Source organism: Rhinolophus sinicus, linkage group LG04, assembly GCF_036562045.2.
Source record: "Rhinolophus sinicus isolate RSC01 linkage group LG04, ASM3656204v1, whole genome shotgun sequence".
NCBI lineage: Eukaryota > Metazoa > Chordata > Mammalia > Chiroptera > Rhinolophidae > Rhinolophus > Rhinolophus sinicus.
Genome location: NC_133754.1, coordinates 167,599,144 through 167,625,456, shown reverse-complemented (window position 1 = coordinate 167,625,456; position 26,313 = coordinate 167,599,144). Strand labels below are relative to the sequence as shown.

Below are 26,313 nucleotides of genomic sequence, written 5' to 3'. Positions count from 1 at the left end.
TATCGCCCTTCACCCCCCACTTCTGCAGCTTCACAGTACAGCAACTCAGCTGGCAGCAGATCTGTTAAAATACCACGCTGATCATGTGGTTCTAAAAGCATTAAAACTTACTGGAGTAGAAGGAAAGTTAGAAGGTTTGGCTGAATATGCCTGTAAACTCTCGGAACAGAAAGAGCAGCTTGTTGAGGTGAGTAATAAGTGTACTTGTTAAAGAAAGTACAGTTTCATGATACCTATGCTATTATCAGGAAATACTAATGCAAATACAGTTAACTTGCATGAGCGTTTTCTCTCCTTAGGAATTTTAAAGGTATGTTTATCTGTTTTGCTCTCATAACAAATCTGGCATCTAAAACAAAACAACCCAAATTGCCAGAACCCACAAATGCATTTCTTAATCTTCTTTCCCTTATTCTCTCAGAGAGATCAGATTTTGGAGCAGTGCAGTGGAGACACACTGTATGACCTTGTCTGTATTTGAAGCTGTTGGGTCTCAGCAGGAAAGAGATGGCACACTCAAATTAGGATAATTTTATAAAGGAGCTCTTTACAGTTGCACAAACAGGGTGTGGAGGAAACCATGGGAGTGCAGTGATTGGGGATCATGATAGCAGAGCTGGGACCACCCCTAAGCCCAAATTGATAGGGGAGTAAGTGGTTACTGGAAACTGGAAGGGTATAGTCTTCCAGAGAACTACCTTGAGAGGTTTTGATTTTAGGATTACCGTGTTTCCCTGAAAGTAAGACCTAACCAGAAAATAAGCCCTAGCATGGGTTTTCAGGATGACATCCTCTGAACATCAGCCCTAATGAGTCTTTTGGAGCAAAAATTAATATAAGACCCAGTCTTATTTTGGGGGAAACATGGTATACACAGAGAGCCCCAGGTGTCCCTGCACGGAAAGGACATGGGAATAAAGGCCCTTATTTTCCTCATCCCTGCTGGTCTATTGGCCAAAAATAGCTGCAGGCCACAAGGGTCAGTCTCCAAGGGCAAAAAGTGGTTTTCAGAAGGAAGGAGAGTTGGATATGGAAGGACAAAGAAAAGACATTCAGTATAATAGGCTTTCTCTGAACCTCTCCTATTCTGCCCAAGTCTCTGTTATGTGTTACCGGTGCTTTCCCTGCCACTTTTGTTATAATTCCAGTTATTAATTGGTATTCTAAGCCTTCTACTTTTTGAGAATGTCAGCTATCTGCTAATAAAAGAAATATATTCGTATACTTAACCCATGTATACTTTGTATATAGAAGGTATGCCCTCACCAACATGTGTGTATAAATGTACAGATATGAACCATCTAGCTTTCTTCAAATTATCCAATATACCCTGCTCACCAAATCTCAAAGATAATGGTTAGAAGGAACCTTCAGACTAAGTGGGCTAGCTTCCTCTCCTTTACTTGATTATATCTGAAAAATTCTAAGGAGCATTCTTAAAATGACTGTAGATACATCTTTTTAAAATAGTTTTGATACTGATTTGTTTGTAAATCAGATAGTATGACTGTAAGCAAACTTGCTAATTATGGAAATCCTGCAGCAAATCTTTTTAAAAGATGAAAAAAAGACAACTTTTTTCTAATTGTCTGTTTTAAGCCTCAAGGTTTTCAATAATTTTCACTGATATAGGCTCTCATATCAGTCTTGCCTAACCCAGTGTTATCTCCAGTGAAAGGTGTGTTCATTAACTGACCGCGAAGGAAAGGGTTTTTTGTTGACAGAAAAAAAGTGTAGCTTGTAATAATTGATGTCGTTTAGCTCAGAGACCTTGAACAAGTCACTTCTCTGAGCCAAGTATCTGCATACATTAAATGTGTAGGTACTACTAGATCCTTGCAAAGATACTAATGGTCCGTGACCACTTGGTTCTAATGGTCCATGACCACTTTGCCATGACCACACTAGAAAAAATATACCGGACCCTGTTTGTTCCTGCTTTGTTCCTCAAGAATCTGTTGGTAACCAATATAGTATTATAATTTCTCATTCATGTACACAATTGCTTTTATAGATGTTAATGTTTTCTTTATTAATTATAAAGTGATACTATGTATTGTGAAGAATGAGAATGTGAAAGTTGGACTATAGAAATGTTTTTTCGTAGACCTGTCGATTGTTGCGACATGTATCTGGGACAGAACCTCTTGAAATAACCTGTATACACGCAGAGGAGACATTTCAGGTGACTGGTCAACAGGTATGATCAACAGCAGTTTGTTCCTTCTATATTAAGTCTTCTCTGAGTATCATAGCAAATTATGTGGAAGGAAGATGTGAATGCTTCTGCATAACTACAGGCCAAATCTACCAAGAGAAATGACGATAATGGAATTTTTGTTGGTGGTGTGCTAGAACATAGCTGATAATTCTGTTGGGTTATCTCATCATCTGCCAAACTGGACATTGGCACCATTTAATTGATGCTCTAGTTTATATCTACTTTAATGAAACTCTGTACAATGCAGGTTGTTGTAACATGTTTGAAAAGTAAGTGATCGTTATGTAACAAGCCATAAAAATACTGGCATGTTTTGACCCAGTAATTCCTAAGGACATAAGGAGATTAAAAACAAAAAACAAAGCAAAACAAGAAATGATGTTTGTTACATTACTTATGATAAGACTCAACTGGAAGCAAAATAACTACCTGAAGTTCGGCAAACAATGACTTAACGTAATAATTATAACTAGAATTAGCAATGTTGAAAAGTTGTTTTGTTAAAATGTTAGGTGATAAGAGCAGCACACAGGTTTATGTATATATATATATATATATATATATATATATATATATACTATAATTGCTATTATATAAAATGCGCACATAAGAAAATGGCTATATGGGAATGAAAGTTCTTGTGTTTGGGAGAATAGTGAGTTAGTTTTTTCAGAATTTTCTACATTTGTCTTTATAATGTTCAAAGCCTTTTAAAAATCGATATCCATTGAATACTGTCCCCGTCAAATTAATCTAAGGAAAAACGTGAGGGACAGAACTTCCTTCCTAAGCCCCCAAGTACAATTTACCAGGTGTTGTTCTTGTTTTATTTATCATGGTCAGCGGAAGGACTTCCTCCTAATTGCATTAGGTGTCAAGCCCCTGGACTTATAATAATAGTTGAGAACAGCAAAAGTGGCTTATAGACAGTGGTGGTGTGTGCCCTCCAGCAGAACCATGTTGGGTGTTGGAGGGGTGATTATAGGCTCTCCTGTAGAGAACAGGGTCCAGACTTATCATGGAAGCAGGAACTACGTAGTTACTCATGGATTTTGGACTGTGTGGAGATGGGTACCCCTAACCCCTGCATTGCTCAAGGTTCAACTGTGCATGAGTGATTCCCAGCAGTGATCATCTGCTGGCCACTTTATTATAACCAGAGAATCTCTGTTTATTGGGAGAAACCGAGGCTTTCCTATTTGCTTGTCCAGCTGGGAGTCATACTACTTGCCTGGGCTATGAATGTGTTTCAGTAGCACTAAAATAAAGGATTTGACTCTCCTGCCATGTGCAATCAGCTCTTGGTTGCAGTTCTCTGCTGCTGTATTTTTGCAGCAGTGATATTAGGAAAAGTCAGATTTTCTCCCCCAGGGTGATAGAATCTATTGTCAACTTCTCTAACTCGAGAAGCTTTTTTTGTTCTCATCGCCTCAGCTTTTACTCCTAGTCTTTGCCATCTGTCTCACAAAGGGATCATTTAAGGAAGCAGAGCATGCCTCTGAGCTACTTTATATTTATTTCTGGATATCTCTGCTTTAGCAATATCATTTTTATATTTCTTTTAAAATGTTAGGTTGTGGGTGGCCAGTTAGCTCAGTTAGTTAGAGCGTGGTCCTAGTAACACCAAAGTTGCCAGTTCGATCCCCGCGTGGGCCATTGAGATGTGCCTGCCTAAAAAAAAATTAAAAATAAAATGTTAGGTTGTAACCAGGGCACAAATAGTTTGCACACTGTACAATGGCTCCTGATTGAGAGGGCAGTAGTGCTGAAATCTAGCTTGTAGACTGCTGGCAAGCTATGTGTCCACCTTCCCTGAAGATAGGGAACGTTGTTCTACTAATAAAGCTGCCATCGGCTTGTCAGGCCCTGTGCCTGGGTGGCTATTACTACCCCCGCCACTACTGTGCCCACCCTGGAAAAGCACCTGATTCTAATTTTCTCGAAGGTGGCATCGCTCTGGTCATATCAGTCTTCTGAAAGCTTTCCAATGACTTCCTATCTTGCTCAGAATAAAGTCCAGTCCTCACCATGTATGTTTCTCCATCACGTGGCCACTAGCGACCGTCCCTTTTTTCATGTTGGTCCAGTCACACTGGCCTCAAACACACCAGAAATGCTCCCACCCCACCCCAAACCACTCTCCCTAGATTTCCTTGTGGGTCCCTTGTCTTATTCAGTTCTTTGCTTAACATGCCACCTGTTGGTATGCAATAATGCCTACTATTTATCTGTAGATAAGATTATAAAAAACAGTAAGTTTTGTTCTACCATGTATCTCCACATTGCCCAACATAGGGCTTATGTGTGGAAATTATTTCGTAGTTGTTGGTGGAGTTGATTTGAACAGTATAGACTTAAGTTTGGTCTCCAATGAGATTCTGAGAGCTAAGATTTTGAAATTCACACCTGTTTATATTGTGTTTCTTTAGATAATTTCTGCTGCTGAAACATTGACATTGCATCCATCTAGTAAAATTGCTAAAGAAAACCTAGATGTATTTTGTGAAGCTTGGGAATCCCAAATCAGTGACATGTCAACATTGCTGAAAGAAATCAACGATGTGTTTGAAGGAAGACGAGGTGAGAAATTGTCCATATATTGAGATATATTATTATTTTAAAGTAAGTCTATTTGTTTTTTAATCTCAAGCTTAAGATGCAAAGTCACTTATCTTGTCATAACCCAACTGCGTTATTTTTATAGTAATCTTCCACAAAAAATTATGAAAATAATATTTGTTCTTTATTTTAGTATTTAAGTAGTAAAATTTGTTGTATAGCAGTATAGTAGATTTCTTTGAATTAGTATTGACATTCTAGTTTTCCTATTGAAATTAAATCATTTTACATTTCTTCTAAATTGTTGTTTAGTTTTAGTACAAAGGTTCTTTTGCAATGCAGTAATTATCTGGTTTGATTATACTAATTTCATAATGAAATGAATGTAGTTATTTGATTTTCGAATTGCTTTCCTTCCACTTGGATGGAATGTCTTTCCTTGATGACTACATAATCTTGGAATATTTCCTATGGTGGGTAAGTTCATTGGTATTTCTACAACATGTAGAATAGCACCATATAACGTACAGGAAGGCATTGTTTTTACTTTTTATTTTAATATCAACTTGGAATTTTGTTTATTTCCCATTGTACTGTCTGTTCTATTATTTATGTGCTCTTATATATTTTTTTCTCTTCAAATGGCTTCTGTTAGTGTCAAGCATGCATCTGTTTTTAAGACTAAAATGGCATTTAAAGTCACAATAACATCAAATTACATATTTATTTATACTGAATATGAACCTTTAAATATTTCATATTTTTAAAAAATGTCCATTTAGGATAATTGCTGACATGCTTAAACATCAGGGAATGGTAGACTTTGTAGATATAATGTAATTTATAAAGTGTGATAAAAGTTTATCATGCTTCTACATTTAAAGATTTCTGTGATAGCTTGTCTGAATGGCATATATTTTGATGCTTTGATAAAGTACTTGCAGTTACATGGGTTTTTATGTGAGGCAAGTTTCACAAATATTAAAAGGTAAAGTGATATAATTAATCCACCTTTAAAGAAGAATGATCACTTAGCCGTAATGACTTGTTTAGGAAATGAAGTGGCCTCCTGGTGATTCTTGCCACCAGCATCCACTATGGATAGACCAGAGTTGAAACAGGAAAATCCTATACGTACTTTTGGATGACATGCTCACTGTAGTTTCTTTTACTTTCAAGCTGGATATTATGTAAATGATCTCTTCTTTAGGTTTGTGTAACTTACCCTAAAAAAAAAAAATCAGGGTTACCAAAAAAACAAAAGAAAAAAAAACCAAAAAAAAACCACCAGGGTTACCTTAACCTCCTTAGGGCTGAACAGAAATCCTTTTTTAGGAGGGAAACGCTGCTATATTCAATTAATGGGACACCCATTGTTTACATGGTACAGAACCTCACTGTTCAGAAGGCATTCTTATGTGGGGTTAACTGAGCTAGAGTTTGTTGATTTCTTGTACTGCCTTGCTTTATCCTGACTTTTAGCATGATGCTCACAAGAATAGCTTTTTCCGCAAAGGAGTCCAACCCTGGGTCAGCCATTATGAATTGGAATGAGCCCAGTGTCAGAGTGGTTTTGATAAGCCTGCCTGTTACCTTGTACCCACTACTTTCCATACGAAGGACAGAGTGTCTTTTTCAGGTCCTGATTTCGCTGTGCTACTCTTATAACTTATGTTATAACCATTACTTAAAAGCCTTTGCTGTAATCTAGCCACCTTACTTCATATCTTGACTCTCAAATTATCAGATATGTTTGCAAGTATCATTTAGCCAATCAATTAAGTGGCAAACAACATGGTAACCAATGAGAAAGAGCCTTCAGTGTTCTCATTCTTGAAGTCAGTCTGAGAGCTAGATCCTCATCTTCCTTACCTGAGACACTCAAATTTTATAGGAGGGCCTCCTGAGTTTGTTTAAAGAACGCAGAAATCAATACTTGTCAGCTGGCCTTTTTGTCTTTTCACTCAAACCTCCAGGGAGGCCATGGTCTTCATATTAGAAGGAACCAGGTTAAAAAAAAACAAAAAACCTCCACTTTCCAATGGTAACGAGTGGGTATCAGCATTTAGAATTTGAGGTTATTTTAGACAAATGTCAAAAAGAAGCCTTCTCTCAGAGCGTGCAGACTGTATCCCTCCTTTAAGGAAGCTGAATTTCCTTTGTTCTGTTTGAACCATCTTAGAATTAATATGCCTAAGCTTCAGGTTTTAAGAGTGTATGTGGTCTCCCTGTTTCACAGCTCTGCACGTGATTTATCACTTGGCAGATGGGATGAATGGGTTGCTGTTCACTGAAATGGGGGGACAGGAAGAGGCACACGCCTGTTGATAAATGCAAGCTTATGTGGGAGGCATAGGAGTCTGGAACGAGGGAGTCATCCATCCAGACATAGATGGGGCGATGACAGTAGAAATGGAGATACGAGGACTGACATAAGAATATTACAAGTAATGTGGGTAGGATTTGATGATTAATTGAATGTAGAAGTATGGGAGGGTGTGAGGTTGACAACTGGGTTTAGATTAGAGTATTTCAGTCCTACTCCAGAGGTTAGCTAACAATCTGCCTGTCCTTCAGTGGTTAGGGATTCATTTTAAGTGGGTCTCGAGGCATGAATTTTTTTCTGATTGACCATGCTTTATAGAGGCCCCCCAGAACCAAAAAAGAGGCTAATTATGAGAACTTCTAATAGGGAATAGTGCGGCATATCTTCAGTGAAATAATGAGGCTTATATGTCCTTGGGGAATTCGTTTGATTCTGTAGAGATGCAGAAAGGCTCTGGACATTGAAAATGAGAGCAGTCCTTCTCAATTAGGTTTTCATAAGAAATCATTTTGGTATCCTCCTAAGAGAAGAGGGCCTTTTGAACTTAATTGTGAAAGTAATTTATCTTGAGGTGTAAACTCAGAAGTAGGGATGGCAGAGCTGTGGTGTTGATTTAGGGAGTAGTAAACAAAGGATTTAGTGCTTTGAAAATAATTCTATAAATCAAATATCTGTACCAAGTGTATTTTTCCCAAATAGTCCTGTTTTTCCAATTACTTCTAATGTTTATAACATGTTCTCATCAGAGACAGAAATTATGTGTTTTACTACCTCTTTAAGTTGATATAATAGCTAAACATAATTGTGTAAGTACATTCTTGCTCTGCTTAGAATCAACAGCAATAATTAGATTTGTATGGAAGAAACAACTACAAAATAAATTATAAAATAATTCAGATTCATCTTTTTTGACATTTTATCAACTTACTTGGTTTATATTAGAATTGGGGAAAGAGGGGAAACCTTGCCTGCATAGCATTTGGAGGAAAACTATCTGAAGAATGACCCATTTTGCAATTATCCTCAAATGTGTCAAGTATTCTGAGTGTCACTGAAGGATGTGAACAGGGAGTAAAACAAAGCACCTAGAAGTGGGCTCTAGGGATTGGAATGGCCAGGTGATTAAGAACTGGTGAAAGGTAATGGTAGCAAACCAGAGTATGCAAAGGCTCTCTTTTTATTGCACTTATTTCTCCTTACCTCCTGGTTTCTTTAACTCCGTTGTACCTTGGAGAAACAAGAGGCACTGAAGGAGTCGGCCAGTTTTTTCCTTTTGGAGAGTAAATGCGAACACTTCAGGGTCATGGGCACTACAGAGGATCACATGGGTAGCGAATAGAAGCTTGCTCACCTAAGCTAAGTATACTTAAGTAGTTATGCCCTCTTCTCTAGCTTATTAAGGGCATTTTTTAGAGGCATTGTGGACAGGATTCACACTGTGAATGAAGACAGATGGTGGATTTTGAGGTTCTGAGTGACGCGAAGACAGTCTTCTATTAATCGTCTCACAGAGAAATCAGGCCCTTTTCACATCAGGGTTAGGAGACAAGGCATGGAAATTACCACTTCCTCTTTAAAATTTTATTTTTCCCTCACAAGTCTGAGACCAGAAAACCACGAATAAAATTCCCTTACAATTATGACATTACAGAGAAATGATTGGAGTCATAAAGCTCTTTCCAAGAACCATTAAGGCTGACACTTAATGACAGTTCATCTTGTAGATCTGTGCTGTCCAATAGAAATATGTAATTTAAAATTTGTAGGAGGCACAGGAAAAATGTAAACAGAAACAGGTGGCACTTATTTTAATAGTATTTTTATTTAACCCAACATATCCAAAATATTATCATTTCAGTTTATGGTCAATCTTTAGAAATGGTTGACATCTTTTACGTTTTTTTCTTTTTGTTAAGTCTTCAAAATTCGGTATGTATTTCACCCTTTCAGCACATCTCCGTTCAGACTGGCCATGTTTCAGTGGGTCAGTTGTCACATGTGGCTAGTGGATTCCGTATTCAACAACACAGTTCTAGATGAAATTTCAAATATGTTATGAACAGGTTTGCCCTGTTCATGTAATAGTCATTCTATAAGAAAAGGCATGCTTTAGTGTTTTTACATTATATTTACTTTTATTAGGTGGATCTGTATGAAATTGCTGTTTTTGTTTTTCAAAGTGGTTGAATATCTGTGATTTTATGTGGTTCCACCTAATAGCTTACAGCTGAGCACTCTTTCCTTGAAATCAAGAAGGATTTACTGTTCAAATCTTATCTTGAATTTTTATCCCACATATAACAAACTAGCTTTTTAAAAAATCTAGCATCCATTATAACCTGATTATGTATGATCCAGAAGCCAGAAAGACGAAAGGGCAGGGATGAAGTTGGCATTACACATTTCCTTCTTTCCTTACCGTGTCTCCTCGAAAGTATGATGGAGTCTTATACTAATTTTTGCTCCAAAAGATGCATTAGGGCTATGTTCAGGGGATGTCATCCTTAAAAATCATGCTAGGGCTTATTTTCTGGTTAGGTCTTATTTTTAGGGAAACACGCTAGTAGTTGTGCTTCCTGCCATGAGTTAATTCCCAGCCAAGAGTCTGTCATTTACTTTATTTCATCTTCCTATCTTGTACACTAGAGTTGTCTTCTTCTCCAACTGGGACAATACATTATGAGGTTAGTTGTAAGTGATTTTGTCTGGTATGTGCAGAAAAGGAAGCAAGCACCAATAACTGGCACTGATAAAAGAATCTGGTTTCATCAGAGGCAGGCTGCTGCAAAAGAATTCACCATGAATGCCACTGGTTCTAAGTAAATGTCAGTGAGATATTGCCTTCCTGCCATTTTGTTGGAGGAAGTAGAGACTGGCCGTCATCGGTACCTTAGAGACGCAACTGTTGACAATCTTCATGTTCACCAATCAAATTACAGTTTTATTTCTGAATCATATGTAATTAATAGACAAATTTATAAAAACTAATGTACTAACATTCCTGTGTAATAGTATTTTAAAAATTAAAATGTGAATATAGAAAATTTGTTTCAAGTTATATATGTTATTTGTAGGAGAGAAGTATGGCTACCTTTCACTTCCAAAGCCAATGGTAAGTAGAGGAGTTTTGTACATTTCAGAATGTCTTTATCCAGAATTCAAATATGCTCTTGCTGCCTATTGCTAAACCTCCCAATAACTGACATTACTAAAAACAGGATGTTCAATGCTAATTGTTCAGAGTTGTTATTCTGAACAGCAATCTAGATGTAGCCTATATTCTGATTATTTGTGTTGGATTTTGGGAGTTGAGGGAATAGGTAGCAGATTTTATGATTCATAAGGAGTCATAATCTGAAGTCAGACATCTTTTTGTTCTTCATATCTTGGGTCTAATTCACAAGGTCATGTTGGTATCATTTTCTACAAGCTAAGAACTTTCTTGATGAGGTTTTCTACCTCAATGAAAATGTGCCCTCCTATTTATATTTAGAGACTTGAAATGTGTAGCTAGCTTCATATAACTGAAACTGATGTATCTGACTGCATTTCAAAATAGTGTCCACTAGATGGCAAGCTTGGTTACATTAGTAAGATGGGCTTTTTTTTTCTTTCTTTTTTATATTTTTATTAGTTTCAGGTGTACAAAACAATGTAATAGACATGTATCATTTATATCCCTCACATAGTGATAGCTCCCCTCCCCCCATCTACTACCCCTCTGACATAAGATGGTTTCTGTACCTTTTCAGGCAATTCCCTTTCTGTCTTCATTAAACACTTAAATAATAATTTCTAAAAGTAAAAATAAAAATGAAAACACAGGAACTAAATTTAAAGAACAAGATGGAATGCAAACTTCTAAATAAAATAAAGCCTAAAAACCTGGAGGGTATTCTTAACTTTGTCAAATCCCTTACCGATTGCTTTATGATCTACTAGACAAAGGAAGAAGATACAGATGATGTGACTTTACAAGGAGGAGCCAGTCAAAGAGATCACTGATAATCTCGATTTATTTTCTAATGAACATAAGAGGCATCTTGTATGTGTGTGTGTGTGTGTGTGTGTGTGTGTGTGTAACTTTATAGTTTCCCTATGTTTTCTGTCCTTCACCTTTTCTGATTTCCTCTATAGTGAACAGCATTAGAAACTCTCAAAAGGTCTATGTTAAATGAGCAAATATAAACTATGGGATAGGAAAAAAAGGAAAGTTGAGGTGGTTCTGTACTACAGTAAAATGGGTGACAAGAGCTGGTCACAAGTAACAAGTCATGGTAATAATAAGGGAAACAAAAAACAGAGACGGACACATAATACCTCAAAGGTATTGGTCATGATCTTTTCTTAAGCTAAGCAGGCATGTGAATGTTTTGTTTTATTGTAACTTATACTTTGTGTACACCGTACACTTTGTGAATATGTGTGTGTGTGTTGTTTAAATAAATGTTTCCTTTATAAAAAATGGATCCCTGCATATTATGGCCCCTTTACCTTCACTAGCCCCAGCTGTTCTGGAACTCCTGCCCCAACTAGGGGCACTCCCATCAGATCACAGCGTGAAAGAAATGTCCAACCTGGGCTGCCATCTCCAGAGAAATTTTTAATATGTTTTTCAAAGAAACATTACTATTGGTAGTGATTTCTATTCTTCTAGTAAATAGGCATTTGTGGGCCAGTCTGGTAACATGACTAATGTACAATGTTTTCTCCTTTCATAGGGGAAGTATAATCTGAGTTCCAAACAGCTTACATAGGAACAAATTTGCTGTTTCAAAAATAGAAGCCTAACAAACATATTGGTTCAAATATTAAACCCTAAATTCTAAGGATTGTCTCCTGTACAACCTGGGTAGAGGACTGGGAATCAGGGTGTCAGTGAAACTGGGGGGCTGAAATGGAGCCTGAAAGGGCAAAACTGGCTAAAGGAATTGAATTCCAGAGTCATAACATTAGGAACATATGGATAACTACCTATAGTGGCTAATTTTATTACATCATTTCACATATAATTCAACAGAAGGACCAGTAAGGGTTGGAGGTATAATAAGTGGACTCTGAGAAAACTTGCGACATCTTTACGTCCTCATGGGATACTGGTGTGCTTTCCCGGGCCCCAGAATTCTAATGACCTGTTCAAAGCTGAATTCACATACTAGTACAGTGCTTGCAATTAGTTATTTTATTACTTAAACAATTTAATATAGTTAAGTATGGACTGAAGATGTTTCAATTAAAATTTTATCACAGGTGCTTTGGTGGGCTTTCTATGACTGTTGTATTTCCTCATAATGAACTGTACTGCTTTTTATAAGATACAATCTTTTTCTTGTTGCAGAAGAATAATGCAAACCTGAAATCATTAAAGCCAGATAAACCTGACGCTGAGGTAAGACCCTTTTCTTTGGCATAATCTAACTTCTAATCCTCTTTTTACATCAGTAATAACAAAACTGTTGTGATTAAAATGCTTATTTTATAGGAGAAAGCGAGGATAGCAAAGCTTGGACTTAAGCTGGGTTTGCTCACCTCTGATGCCAACTGTGAGATCGACAAGTGGGAGAATCAGGAGAATGAGATTGTTCGATATGGACGGAAAATGTCCGGTGTGGCCTATTCTCTGTATTTATTTACTAGGTAAATGTAGTTACATTTTGATTTTTTTTAAGTCAGTTTAATAATATCTAGTGTAAAGGAAAGTGTCATGTTAAATCATAGATAGGTTAAACTCAGTTTCATATACATGATAAAACGCCTCTGAGTAGTTCTTCCAACAATTAAGTGAACGCAACAAGAAGACATTTAATTAGGATTTAGATTTTATCCTATTCTTTTCATAATTTTGCATTCTGCTTTTTTCCATCAGTATCTCTCCCAGCCAGCACTAGTAAGTTTGGAAAACACGCCTTTTAAATCTTTATACAAGTGATTGATTAGGCACAGATCAAGGAGTAGAGCCATTAGACCTCCTGTCTCAATACAGTGCCAAATCTCCAGGAATCAGGATTCATTGTGTAGCAGAGAATTTCCCTACTTTTACTATTATTCGACCTACATTCATTGTCTTGTCCACATTACAAGACTTGATCAAATGCCTTGTTGAGATCAATGTTGATCACATTCCATAATCTTCCATTATAATAATCTATACATATGGTACAGTTATGAATTTGTACATATGATACATAGTCATGTTATGTACAGTAATTCCATGTTGCTAAATACTTATCAGTTATCTGCTCAATAATCTGTTCTAGAATGTGTTTCAAGGAATGACTTCAAACTTTTTAATAATTCTCTGAAATCTTTTTCAGTTTTGAAAACTTGGAAAAGACATGTCCAATGCTATGACCCCTCTCCTACTCATTTTGGTCTTGAAAATGTTAGCAGCAATGGTTCACACCTAAATTGTTGCAGTGTTCTGGCGTGTAATCCATTTGGCCTTAAGCTCAATTAAAGTAGTTAGGATCTCTACAACTGTATGGACCTTGGGGTTCAATAAATAGCACCCTTTCTCCCAGCCATCTTCTGAACAAAATGAAAAAGTAAGCAAAAGAATAGGCAGATGGGTCAGTAACATTTATACTGATAAAGTTAATATTAGATAATGTAGTTTATACACACAGGTAGGTAAGATTTTAAACATCATCTCTAGAATTAAGAAACCCTACTCCATGGGAACAGAATGTGTCTCTTAAAATGTCTGGAAGAGCAGGTATCTCCCAAAGGCAGCTTTACTTCCACGAGAAAAAGAAGAGGGCCACCATGTCAAATTTATTTTTGCAAAGTCACCAGAAAGACTGAAAAGATAAACAAATGTCTACCTCTTCTATGGAGTAGCATAAGTGAGAGAGCAGAGAGAAGGGAGGGATCTTGTGCTGGTGAAGATTCCTTCCTATGGAAGGAAGATGAGGAGTGGGGAAGAAGCAGTCAGTCCCTCTTGATGAATCTTCTCCCTTTACAAGATAGGTAATTCTTCTGGAGGGTGAAGGAGAAATGATAGCTGAGTAATCTCGTCTGTGTTTAGCAGTCATTGGTAAATATCTTACCATATTTTCCACCATTGGTGACCTTTCTCCTTGGTCGTTTCCTTCTTTTGTTCTTAGCTGTGTTTAGCAATGTTCTCCTGGGATTGAGTCTTCCCAGCATGAACGCTGACCTCCTTCCTTAGTTTGTATCTTTTAACAATCTGATGAGTCAAGTCTACAAACGAAAGTAAAATCGAAATCCTTTGTTTACTCACAAAAAAAATGTGCACAGCTTAACTGAAATAACAAAGATCTTTTCGGCTGGAATCATGCTAAATATCCCATGGTGAGAAAAATCAGATCTTTAAAAAAACTGGAGAAATACATATTACTTAATGAAAGTAGTCAGATACATTCAATCTTCCCAAACAAAAGATTCATCAGATTTTTTTTCTTTTAAGTTTGTAATTGCCCCTTTTATTTCTTGTTTCTTGTTTCAGAATGTTTCAGGATGATACGGTCAACATTTTTTGTTTCAGACTCAGAATAGTGAAGTTTGGTAAGGGATGATGTGCATCCCCCAGAGATTAGGAAGCAGGAAAGGCTGCGTTTTAAGTGGCAGGGAAACCTGAAGCCCTGTGGAGTGGGACTTGTTCCTAGAATATGGCTATAGGACAGGGACACTGAAGTTCAGGAAAAGAAAATGGATTTTCTGTAACGGATAACGCCTTGTGCTGTCTGGGCAAGTCTTGGTAATATAATTGTGGTAAAATCTCAAGCTGACTTTGTTTTCTGCCCATGTTGTCAGTATACCCGTTTTTTTTCCCAACGATTTTTTTTCTGTCTTCCTTTATGACTGTGGGTTTATCAACCTCATCTAGTTGCTTCTTTCTGAGACTCATCCGTTCGCCTCGACTGTATCCAGTTTTGTAATTTTCCTTGGGCAGTTTTCTGTCTCCTCAGGCTATTGTTTAATGTTGTCTTAATAATTTACATACGTTTCTTAATAATTTACATATAATTATTCATATTTCTTAAGAGTTTATATATTTTAGATTTTCTAGTGCCCTATAGTTATAAAAATTTCAACGTTACCAGGACTGTGTAGTTTTTAAAGTGGTTTCTGCTTCAGAATTTCATGTGATCCTCACAAGAGTTTATCAGAGAACAGGAATAATTGACTCACATCTCATAGCCATTAATAGGCAGAACTGGTAGTTGCTATTAGATTTCAGATCTTCTGATTCATGCTTAGTCTGCTGCTCTTTTTAATACATTCTGTTGCTTGTTGTTGTAATTCACTTTTGATTTGTAGAAATCTTAATTCTTCTTGGTAGTTTTCAATCTGACAGTCCCTAATCTTGTGATGACAGTGGTACACAAATATTAGTATGATTATTTTATAGATTCAGAATTGAAACGTAAATGACATGCCTCATCAAAGACAACTGAATTCCTGCCAGAGTTGAATTTGGAATCAGAAATTAGAATTTCCTGATTTTCAGCCTCATCCTCTTTCTGTTATGTAACAAAGGCCTTTTGGTTAAGACATATTATCAGCTCTCATATATTTAATTTATGAAGCAAAGTGAAAAAAGATGAAACAGGAAAAACGAAAGTTAAATATAACTTGCCAGTTTTAAATTTCTTTACATTATAAAATTAACATGTAGTGTTTACTTAAAATTTCTAAAAGTACCCTAAGAAGTAATAAATATTAAATTTGCTTTAAGAATAAAGGCACAGTATTATTAGTCTATTCAATATTCTTCAAAACTTGGGATCTTTTAATATATAAAATGCTCTTAAACTTTAATATAAAATCAATTTCCAGGCAGTTATTTTCTTACCTCCTTAATAATTTATTTCATTTCAGGGGAGAGGGGCCACTGAAAACTTCCCAGGATTTAATCAATCAACTAGAGGTATGTTTTATTTCCATTTTATGCTACTACTTCAATTCAGGAATAAAAGTGGGTAATACCTAGTTTCTAAATGATTTACTGTATCATGTTTTTGTGCTTACCTGTGCATACACATGTACTATAGAGTGTAGTAGAAAAGTGGAGGGCTTGCAGGAGCATTTTGTAGAGCTTTTTTAGTTATCTTATTGGAAAACGACACACAAATATAACAGGGATAAAAAAGAATGGGCTTTGATAGTCAATAGATGCAATAATAAGTTTTAGGTAACACATAAAAAAGCATCAGTCATAGGCTTGAGACTGTTAGCGGGTACTCAGTACATGTTAGTTTCCTTTTTTTTCTTCCATAATCCTGATGATTTAGGGCATTCAGGGAGAGACAGATATCCTAACACCTACCTTGTGCCCCTGTGTGTTTAAGGGAACTCCACATAGGCCATCTCTAATTCTCCTTTAGTTAGAGGCTTTAGATTAGCAAATGGATTGCAAGATTCCTTATTTTCCCTGATTTTCGTGTTAGTCTTTTTGCTTTGAACTTTTTCTCTTAAAACACTTGGAATAAATTCTGGATCCATTCTTTTCAGTCTGGCCCATATCCATTCCAAGTCACATCGCACCTTAGGGGTTATTTCACTGCAGAAGATCCACTACTCACTTTCTTCCTGTGTGAGCTTATTCATTAAACTGATGTCTGCTGAATGGTCTACAAACTATGATGGACGTAAACTGTTCATTAGATATTTATTGAGTTTGTACTAAGTGTCAGATCTGGAGGATAAGAGCTCTTTGGAGAAAAATGAACAAAACAAAGTCCCTCCCCCCACGGAGCTTACATTGTAGTGGGAGGAGATAGCAATAAAAAGTATACAATGCTCATGTATAAGCACTCAGAGATGAAATCATGTAGGCTAAGAAGAGAGGGGTGATGGGGTGGTAGTCCGAAAAGATGTCTCTAAGGAGGTAACATTTGAGTAGAGATATTAATGAAGTGAGGGAGTGAGCTGGATGGATATCTTGGGGTTGACTATTTCAAGCAGACAGAACAAGTGTCCAGGTCCTGAGGTCTGGGGGTAGGCTGGGGGTATCTGAAGAACAATAAAGAGGCAAATGTAGATGGCATGGAATGACCAGAAGGAAAGTGGTAACATATGACATCCCTTTAGAAAGAACGTTGACTTTGCTTTTCACATATGATGGAAAACCCATTGAGAGTTTTGAGGAGCAGTGGCAAGATCTGACTTCTGCTTTAAAGAGTTTTTGGCTTGGCCAACAGGGTACATGATAGTGCCATGTACTGAGATGGGGAACACAGAGGGACACCACCAGATCGACAGGGGAGAAATCAAGCCCTTTGTTTTGCTCAAGTAGGATATACAAGACTGGTGTCAGGATAGTTCAGGAATGGAGAGAGAGGTTTGGAAGTCATCAGCTTTAAGGTGGTTTTGAAACCATGCTACTTTAGGAGACAGGCATGGATCTTGCCCCAAAGGGGTTTTCAGGCTAGAAGGGAAGAGAAGACGTATAAAATGGAAAGTAGGAACATCGAATGATAAGGAGCATATATATAAGTGAGTCATTCGTTTGGTTAGAAGTTAAGTGTAAAACTCATTGGTTTCCCTTTTAAAGGATAGGGAAGGATGCAAAGGACTATTTGGCCTTGAAATCAGTTTATTCAATGACAGCAAGGTGTTCAGGCTGTTGGATAGAGGGTTAAAGTTAACCCTAAAATTATTGCATCCTTCTTATTATTATTCTTTATCTAATTTATTACCAAGACATGTTATTTTTCTTCACAAATCACTCTCAACTTTGCCCTGTTCTCTTCATTCTCTTACTCCTCTGGTACCTCTCACTTTAAACTATTCTACGTACCACTTAAAAGTAACCATCCTGAATATTCTTCTCTTATGTGTCCAACATAATTCGTCACTGTTTTTCCCCATCATCCTGTTCTCCCTACTCAATTGTGTAATGCATGGTAAATAGTCAAAACTCTATCTGAATCGGTCCTCTCAAGTGGCTGGTTAAGGAATGTGTATGGGTGACAAATTGTATCTTGCTTAGCTGAAAGCAAGAAAATTCTAACCTTTTGAGCCCATGGTCTAAGCTTCGTCTTTTTCTAATTGGGGATATAATGAGGTGAGATTCGGATCCCTCCCGAAGCCCTGACACAATTGGTATGGCTCAGTGTCATAGGTCTGTGTGATCTCCGAGTAATTGGAGGTGTCCCGTTGCAGGAGTCTCTCCAGGGATTGATTCTGCACCAGGTCTGGGAAAACTTCTTCTGAATACAGTTACACTGTTATGTTTTCCTGGGCACAACAAAAATTTTAGGCGTTCCATGACAGGCTTTTAATTTTTACATTTCAGTTTTAAAGTTCTATATGAGAATTAGCCATGAGTGTATATCCTCCCAGCTATCCAGAAGACACCCATCTAAAGCAGTAATGTTTTTCCTTTCCACCAGGTTTTTGCTGAAGAGGGCTTGAAGCTTGCTTCAAGTGTACAAGCTTTCTCAAAACAGGTAACACAGGCCTACTGCCTGGTGTTGGTGGTGATGTCATGAATACCCACTTTGGGGGTATATTATTCTGGTATAAAGGTATTTAAGGTTTAAAAGATTGAGTTTTGTTGGATTTGTCATAACTTCCTAAATTACATTTCAGCTGAAAGATGATGACAAGCTTATGCTACTCCTGGAAATAAACAAGCTAATTCCTCTATGCCACCAGCTCCAGACAATAACTAAGGCACCTTTGCAGAATCAAGTGTTTCTAAAGGTAAAAGTGAGGGTGGGTTATTCACGTAAGCACTTGAGAAACTTTGACACCCTCTTTATCAGGTTAGCTTCCAGCTCCATTTTCTTCAAATAAAGTGTTAATAACCACAGAAGAGCAATTTATTTCCATTTTTCATGCCTTGACTGCAAGAATCACTTATCATCTGCAGTTACAATGAACGCCAGGGAACAGTAGGCTTATTTTTGTTATAAAACTACTGAATTTTGAAGTACCCCTTGTAAAATAATTTTATTTCTTTGCTTTTTGTCATTATAGGTTGATAAGTGTATTACAAAGACAAGATCCATGATGGCTATTTTGGTCCAGCTTCTCTCACTTTGCTTTAAGCTGCTGAAGAAGGTGAGACAGTTTTCCTAATTCAAACATTTTAAAATCTAGTTTAAAGGGCAACGCAAAAGAATATCATTATTATTTAATTTTGCAATTTTTATTTTGAGAGTAAAGCAGAAACTAATTGTCTTAACTCTTTCCAGCTTCAGATGGAAAACAACAGATGGGTTGCAGTGACAGATAAAAACTCCGTGGATGGTAAAACTTGAGAAACTTTTGAGGTCAGCTCTCCAGAACACCATGTGGCAAAGCTGACATTTTTAGAAAGCAAATGATCCTTTATATTTTCAGAAAGTCAGTAATTTTATAAAGAAAACAATACTGAAATCTTGCTTTATTTTCTGATCATGAAACTGATTGTGAAGCTTTTTGACAACTAATAAATGCCATGGTAGTTGCTAGAATTCTAACTGCAGTGTGATTTGAAAATGAGACATTGCCACTGGTGATGTTCTTGAAAAATGTCAAGCCAAAAATCCCAACTGTCTCAATGACAGTTTAATCCAAAGAAGCTGTTTTGAGTACGTGCTCACCTTAGCATATTTCACCTTCCTGTTGGTTCTTTAAGCTTATCATCTAGAACACTGAGGTTTCAGCAGAAAATAACACAGTAGTCTGGCTGAAAGTCGTTTTCCTTAAGCCTGTGGACTCTTCAATCCCTCTGTCCATCAGCTGTGACTGAGCCTCTTGGCTGTCCTCTCCGTCGCAGGTCAACTATACCAGTGGCACACGGTTGTTCTCTAACAAGCATTTCATACAGCCCAGGCCCTCTGTTGAGATGCATGCACCTCCCCCATTCCCAAAAGCAGCGTCATGGCGCTCACTCCAAGGAATCCTGGAGGAACTCACTAGGGGACGGCTTTTAGTTCCAGTTCTAGCGGAGCTGGCCTGTCTGTGCTGAATATGAGTTGGAATCCGAAGCCTATCTCACCGGCTTAAAAAAATAGTTTTTCAACTGTCTTCTCAGTAGTGATCAATAGAATGGAAGGTGTAAGACAATGATGGAACTAAGAAGCTGTTTAAAATAAATTCTGAATAAGCATACATTTTATACATGTACCTTTGAAACGCTCATTTTAAAACAAATAAACATCTTTCTTTAGTCTTTTTAATTGTAGGGTTTAAAGCTTTTCTTCTTGTTGGGTGGGGTTTTGATGGAAGGATCTGGTTTACAGGTTCTGCCCTTGTAACATAGTTAACTTTCTTTTGGACTCGTTTGATAGTACTTGTATCCCAAAGCTTTGAAATTCATTTTGAAATGTAATAGGTCATGTCAGTTACTAACTGGCAGTAGTTATAAATTACAATAGAAATAGTGAATGATGCGAGGTAATGTTAATGTAAATTAGATCTGTAATTCTTTTATATCTTTAGTGTCTTTGTTTTCTGACACCTTCGGGAATCAGCATGCTACTCAAGCTAAGGATCTACGGGTTTGTGCTTCCATTTTCAGTTCACAGCAGTCAGTGAATCGAGGTTTGTAGAGTTACTACCCGTATCATGGCTGGTGGGCATACTTAGGGACAGTCATGCTGGCATTCAAGTGACAAGAAGTTTTTCTTGTGAGTCAAAAATAATTTTTAAATGTTACTGACCAAATACTTTTACATACCTGAAATGAGAATCTTCTCTGAAGTGCAATTGGGGATGAGGAAGGGATACCTTATACTTCAACAGCGTTAAGAGGATAGAGAACCAAGGAATTTACACATCAAGTGATTTCTTCTGTATTAAATGTTTTATTTAAAAGTACATGTATTGCAGCCCTTAAAGTGTAACAATTTTTAAAGTCCTTTTATTTAAAATTCATTGTAAATAAGTATACAATCAAACTATAAACTCGGAGTTTTTCGTTTTTCTGTTTAGTATAAATGATGTGAAAGCTTTTGTTCTATTCAAAGGCCTCTGGGTCTTTGAAATTACAGTAACTTCTTTGCTTGCTACCCTGTAACTAGGTAACTAGAGTGTCAGACTGAGTGACTACAATGTATGCACTGTATTATAATATTTCCAGGTTAGGAAAGCCCTTAGTATTTGTCAAAGCCTTGTCATGTGTCCCTTATTTAAGAAGCCAGTGTTACGGTTCTACTTTGTTTCCGAGAAGAAGGCCATCCCAGTGGCATGAAGGACTAGAGAACGTACATTCTACACTCTGCGTCTCCCCTACAATTTCAAGGGAAAAGGAGCTGGAGCTAAGGGGTGGGACTACACTTTTGGTCACACAGAAGCAGACTGGGTCAGAAAGGTCAGTTGTTCCTTTTCACTTCAAACTGATGGAAGACTGAGGTAAAAACAATTACCGGTAACCATGCCGTAATATTCAAATGGAAGTATGTTAAAATGGAGCATTTATTAATGGGTTACAGGATGATGGGTAAATTATTTTTACTTTGCTACTTAAAACTTCTGTCTTTTTCAGATTTTCCTCAAAGTACTTTGTTTTTAATCAGAAAAATATCCCTTGCTTGCCAGTTGTTAGAAAAGCAAAAGATGACCAGAGTGAGTACATGGCAGGGCAGATCTGGGAGGTTGAAGACAAAATGGGAATCAAGGCTTGTTATGCAAGACAAAGAAAGAAAACTAGGCCTCCCTGCAGATGGCTGGCTGGGAAGTATGCTTCTTCACATACGCTGGTTCTTCTCAGTGCACTGATCGAATGCCATGTTGCTTTTTATTCCATCTCAACCCTCATGATGCAGCTGTTGAGGCATTAATGCGTTTTACCATGACTTCTTCATACTGTTTTTGTGTCAGTAACCCTTCTGTTATGCTTTTACTTTCTTCAAATTTGGGCAACACAACTGCAATGTAGCCTTCAGTGGATGGCTAGAAAGGAATAGAATATTTAGTACTACCAAATGACAAAAATTAGATAAAAAGTATGTGGATGGGCTCATACTCCCCAACCCTGCTCCCCGCTTTTACCTTCTCTTGAAGAATAGATGGCTTATGGAGAATGTTTTCATTCACTTCCATCAACCGTCCTCTAACACAGCTATTTAAAAAAGAATTGTATTGAAGAAAAAGATTACCTTGTTTATTTCTCCTAAATTGTGGGTAAAAAGTAACTCACCTTGATATGGTGTATTCTTCTCCATCTGAGCAGTAAATCTTACACAGAGGTGCAAGTTCTGTTAGAAACTGTGCCCCCTGATAATAAAAGGGGAGAAGTAATTAACTGATGTACATTTTCACCTTCCTCTGAGTGGCAATATTATAATAGGACATAATCCTGGAATTAGTATTTTAAATAAAAATGACTTAAGTACAGAAAAACATTTATATAAGTGCCTGCTATGGGCCAGGTAACCATCCTAGGCTCTAGGGGGAAATGCAGACTAAAACACATGTGATAATAGGTAGTTTAAAGATTAAGGGTATATTTTATTAACTTTAAATGAGAAAGTTGCATATAGTTAGGTATAAAGATTTCAAAGTTATAGGAAAATCCATCAATAATAATGGAAAATTCAACATGACAGAGCATGACATCAATATTGTATGTACAAAGTTTGTTTCATTAAAATTCCTACCTTATTTTCACATTAGAATTTAATAAAGGAGCTTCTACATTAGGCTGAATTACTAAGACGATTTGAAGAAGGGCTATTTTTCTAATTAAAAAGAAATGAACTTTGAGGAAATTTGGGAAAACAAAAACGTTTTAAGTAGAAAATAAGAATAATTTACTTATTATCCTATAACCCAGAAGGAAATACTACATTTTGACATATCTGTTTGAATGCTATGGCATCGTTATTGTTTCATGGTTACTGTACTATACTCTGTGGAGGTATCTGGGGAGTTTTTGACACATACCTACAAGGAGGCTCATGGGAAACTTGATGCAAGCATGTCTCATGTGTTGCTTTTTTCCCCAAGAAATTTTCCTATAGTGAATATAGGCTTTGGAGGTCAAAGATGCTATTCCTTATGATCTCTACCACTCAAAACATTGTTAGACAACATTCACATATTGCCACATTGGCTTCACGCCTCTGCATGTAGGCACTTCACTTCAAAATACTAGTCTGTGTGGTTCCCCCTTTGGGAGGAGGGGTTGGGGATTCATCACAGAGTTTGTCTACCACTAGGACTGTGTCAAAAGAGCAGAAATGTTTGGGCTCCTTTTTATCACCTCCTTTGGTAGAATAAATGATTGACAGTGCTGAGATCCAATCAAAGCTTATCTGTAGTGGGTTCCACTTGCAGGTCCCTCTCTCTTCTTCAGTAGTAACAACATTACTATTTTGGAAAAAGACTTATCAGGAACTTCAAAGAACTTCACAAGCACTAATTGTTTTACTTGTAATTTGTAGACTTTATCTTTTAAAAATGGTCCATGCTTTTCTAAGTCCCTGTACTTCCTGAATGAGGAAAAATCAATAACCATAAGGCAATTATTAGAAGATTTCAGGCCTACAAAAGGGAGTATAAGCAAGTATCTCCTAGAACAGTGAGGGTCATTAGCAGAAATTCTTAGTATGAACTCAGTAAATGAAAGACCTAAATCATCCACTATGATGGATCCACCAGAAGTGGATCTTTTAATAAAATGTGTCCATCCTGCCTAAAGGTGTAGAGGGTAGAGATGACATTTTGTACAGCTGAGCACTGTGTGAAGGTGGAGGGTATATTCAGATGTGTGTTAAATTGGCAACCATTAAGGAATGGAAAAGGCTAAGGAGCGTGTACTGTATATTTTTTCAGATGAATAGTTTCTGAGGAAATTTATTTTTCTTTTTAATTTACATGTGAAAATATATGGTAAAGAGTTGGTCACCTAAATTTTATAGAACTCAAAATACGGGCTTAATAAAACTTGAAGGGACAAAATATCTCATTATATTGGCATTCGAGTTGTCCTTTCACAGACCCAACTTCCTCATCCTCAGGATAACAAGGTGGTGGTACACAACCTAAAACGACAGATCCTACATCTCCTGACAGACCTTCTTTTTTTTATCTGAGAATTTCTGTGGGGTTAAAATATTCTTAAGATCAGCACCTCAAACTGCCAAGGAAATATGCTGAGCACATGTCATTGGATTCTAAGACTGACTGGATCTATCATTATTATGATACGGAGGATTTACGTAGAGAATTATAGGAACATACCCGCTTAAATTTCCCGGAGACCTTGTTCTGAAGTCTGCTACAGTTGGTACTGATTTGATAGGAAATGCTTTTAATGGTTTTTCCACTTTGAAGAACTGGATGTGATCCTGCCAACGTAATGACACATATTCTACAAGGAGCAAAAATTGATCCTGTATTATTGCTTTGTATAATTCTTCCTGATACAACACAGTATTCCTACTGGCACAAGAGTATCTGAATTGACATTTGTTTAGTTAAGCTATCATTTCTCCCCATTTTCCCCTGGTTATTGTCGGAGCTTACCTGTAAAAGGGAATGCAATAATAAAATAGACGAAAATGGGGTTGAATTTCCTTCCCAGAGAAGGAAACAGCACCTGGGGTCTTTGGGTAGCACTGAGGTGGAAGAGAGCGAAGTAAAGCATGTATGTACAGGACACCGCCTAGGCCTTTACCCTAGCACTGTCCATAGGCTCTGGCCATTCAGTGCTTAGGCACAGGCTGGTGACTTCAGGCAGTAGCTGACTGAGGATGTGGTGGTTCAGTTGGGTATGTGGGTAATCAAGTTTGTTTAGAGTGAGTGGACAGTAAGACGCTCATTCTTGTCAATCAAACTCCTATAATAAATAATACTATTTCAACACAGTGGAAGATAATCATTTATTGAACGTTGGTTCAACACAGGACCATACCAGCCTGTAATACCAGAAAACAAATTTTTTTTGATAATTTCAAACTCCCAATTTGCTTACCGGTTAGAGTGCTGTAGTATACAGTGGTCCTCACAGGGTTTTCCTTTGACATCTAGAAGAATGAATGAGTCTGTTAGTTGTAGAGTCAATATTTACTACCACTGGGTAGTACTGTCTCTGGTTTATAGAGACAGTTAATTATGAAGATTGTACACATACTGATCACATTACTCAAACAGATATGCCTAAAAGACTTGCTATAATGTATTTGAAGAGACCTGGCCCAGACCTGGAATCATTCATTCAATATTAAAGTGATTAACTCTTTGTTCCATCTTATTTTATCCTTACCTTAAAATAAGAACACTCACTATTTCTATTAGAAAAATGCGATTAGCAATGCATTCTTTATGTAATACGGTAGTGTATGTTTTCTTGGTCAATTTTAGAGTGACTAACTCCTCCTAGTTTGCCGAGGACTGTCCCGGTGTTAGCGCTGAATGTCTCGGATTCCAGGGAAACCCCTCAGTCCTGGGTAAACTGGGAAGGTCGCCCTAAAATTGGCTAATAAAACGTATACTGCAGTATTTTTTTTTTAAATGAGTGCACCTATTATCCCTGAAAGAGAGCAAGTAGGAGTTAGGAGGGTCCCCAACGATGCTCCCACCACATATTTACTGGGTACACAAACAGTACAACAGAATACCTACTTAGTAAGTGGCAAATGTTTAACACCGGCGGCTTCTCTTTAAACTGTTAGCGTCTGCTTTCCAAATGCTTCTATTCTAACCCACGTTCTTCGCTCCATCCCTACAGCCTCTTACTTTCCACCTGACCATTTAAATCATTTTATAGATTGCCATTCCTTTAGGATAGTGCCCCTCAAATCCTTTCAGGGACTCAAGGAGCGTGGAATCCAGCCCCTGCCTACCTCGGGGCCTCCCCTTGGACTGACTACCATCCTCCCGCACAACCCATCCTGGAATTCGCACAGCACTCGCCAGCCCCCAAATTCGCCCTGCTGCATTTCAGTCCTCCATGCCTTTTAAAATGCCCATTCCCTTGGCTTAGAGGGCAACAGGGAGGTCCTTCTTCCTTGTACTGGGGGAGGAAGCGCCGGGGACAGCGCGCGTGGCTTAGGATGTGTCACCATAATCCCTATAGCATCAGGCCAATGTGGCCGAGGAGAGACGGACATCATTCCCCACTTACCCGCTTTGTACCAGCGAGTGAAGTACCGATCCACAAGCGACGGCACCGCAGGCTCAGCCGCCACAGGCTCGGTAGCCATGGCGACCTCCCGCGCCGCCACCTCCGCCCTCGGAAACGCGAGTGCTTCCTCCGCGCAGGCCGGGGAGGAGGGTGTCCTTCCGGCGCGCTGCTCGCCTCGTG

At 37.6% G+C, this 26,313-nt stretch overlaps 2 protein-coding genes across 2 annotated transcripts in view; one reads left to right on the top strand and one right to left on the bottom strand.

The window, feature by feature from the left end:
* The window catches only part of CTNNAL1 (catenin alpha like 1), a 60,990-nt gene extending 40,748 nt beyond the window's left edge, over window positions 1-20,242 (top strand). The window contains exons 9-19 of the mRNA XM_019734180.2: window positions 29-187; window positions 2,108-2,200; window positions 4,651-4,801; window positions 10,181-10,218; window positions 12,445-12,495; window positions 12,589-12,743; window positions 15,951-15,999; window positions 18,467-18,523; window positions 18,666-18,779; window positions 19,056-19,139; window positions 19,274-20,242. Of these exons, the coding sequence (XP_019589739.2) occupies window positions 29-187; window positions 2,108-2,200; window positions 4,651-4,801; window positions 10,181-10,218; window positions 12,445-12,495; window positions 12,589-12,743; window positions 15,951-15,999; window positions 18,467-18,523; window positions 18,666-18,779; window positions 19,056-19,139; window positions 19,274-19,339 (1,017 nt within the window). The 3' untranslated portion in view covers window positions 19,340-20,242. The remainder of the gene's footprint in view (window positions 1-28; window positions 188-2,107; window positions 2,201-4,650; window positions 4,802-10,180; window positions 10,219-12,444; window positions 12,496-12,588; window positions 12,744-15,950; window positions 16,000-18,466; window positions 18,524-18,665; window positions 18,780-19,055; window positions 19,140-19,273) is intronic.
* A 604-nt stretch (window positions 20,243-20,846) lies between these two features.
* ABITRAM (actin binding transcription modulator) lies at window positions 20,847-26,299 on the bottom strand. Its single transcript, XM_019734182.2, has 6 exons — window positions 26,134-26,299; window positions 24,982-25,033; window positions 24,249-24,378; window positions 22,204-22,280; window positions 22,056-22,125; window positions 20,847-21,956 (listed from the first exon to the last, which is right to left on the bottom strand). Exons 1-6 carry the CDS (start codon window positions 26,210-26,212, stop codon window positions 21,819-21,821), a joined length of 546 nt encoding a protein of 181 aa, XP_019589741.2. The 5' UTR covers window positions 26,213-26,299; the 3' UTR covers window positions 20,847-21,818.
* Window positions 26,300-26,313: the final 14 nt, after the last annotated feature.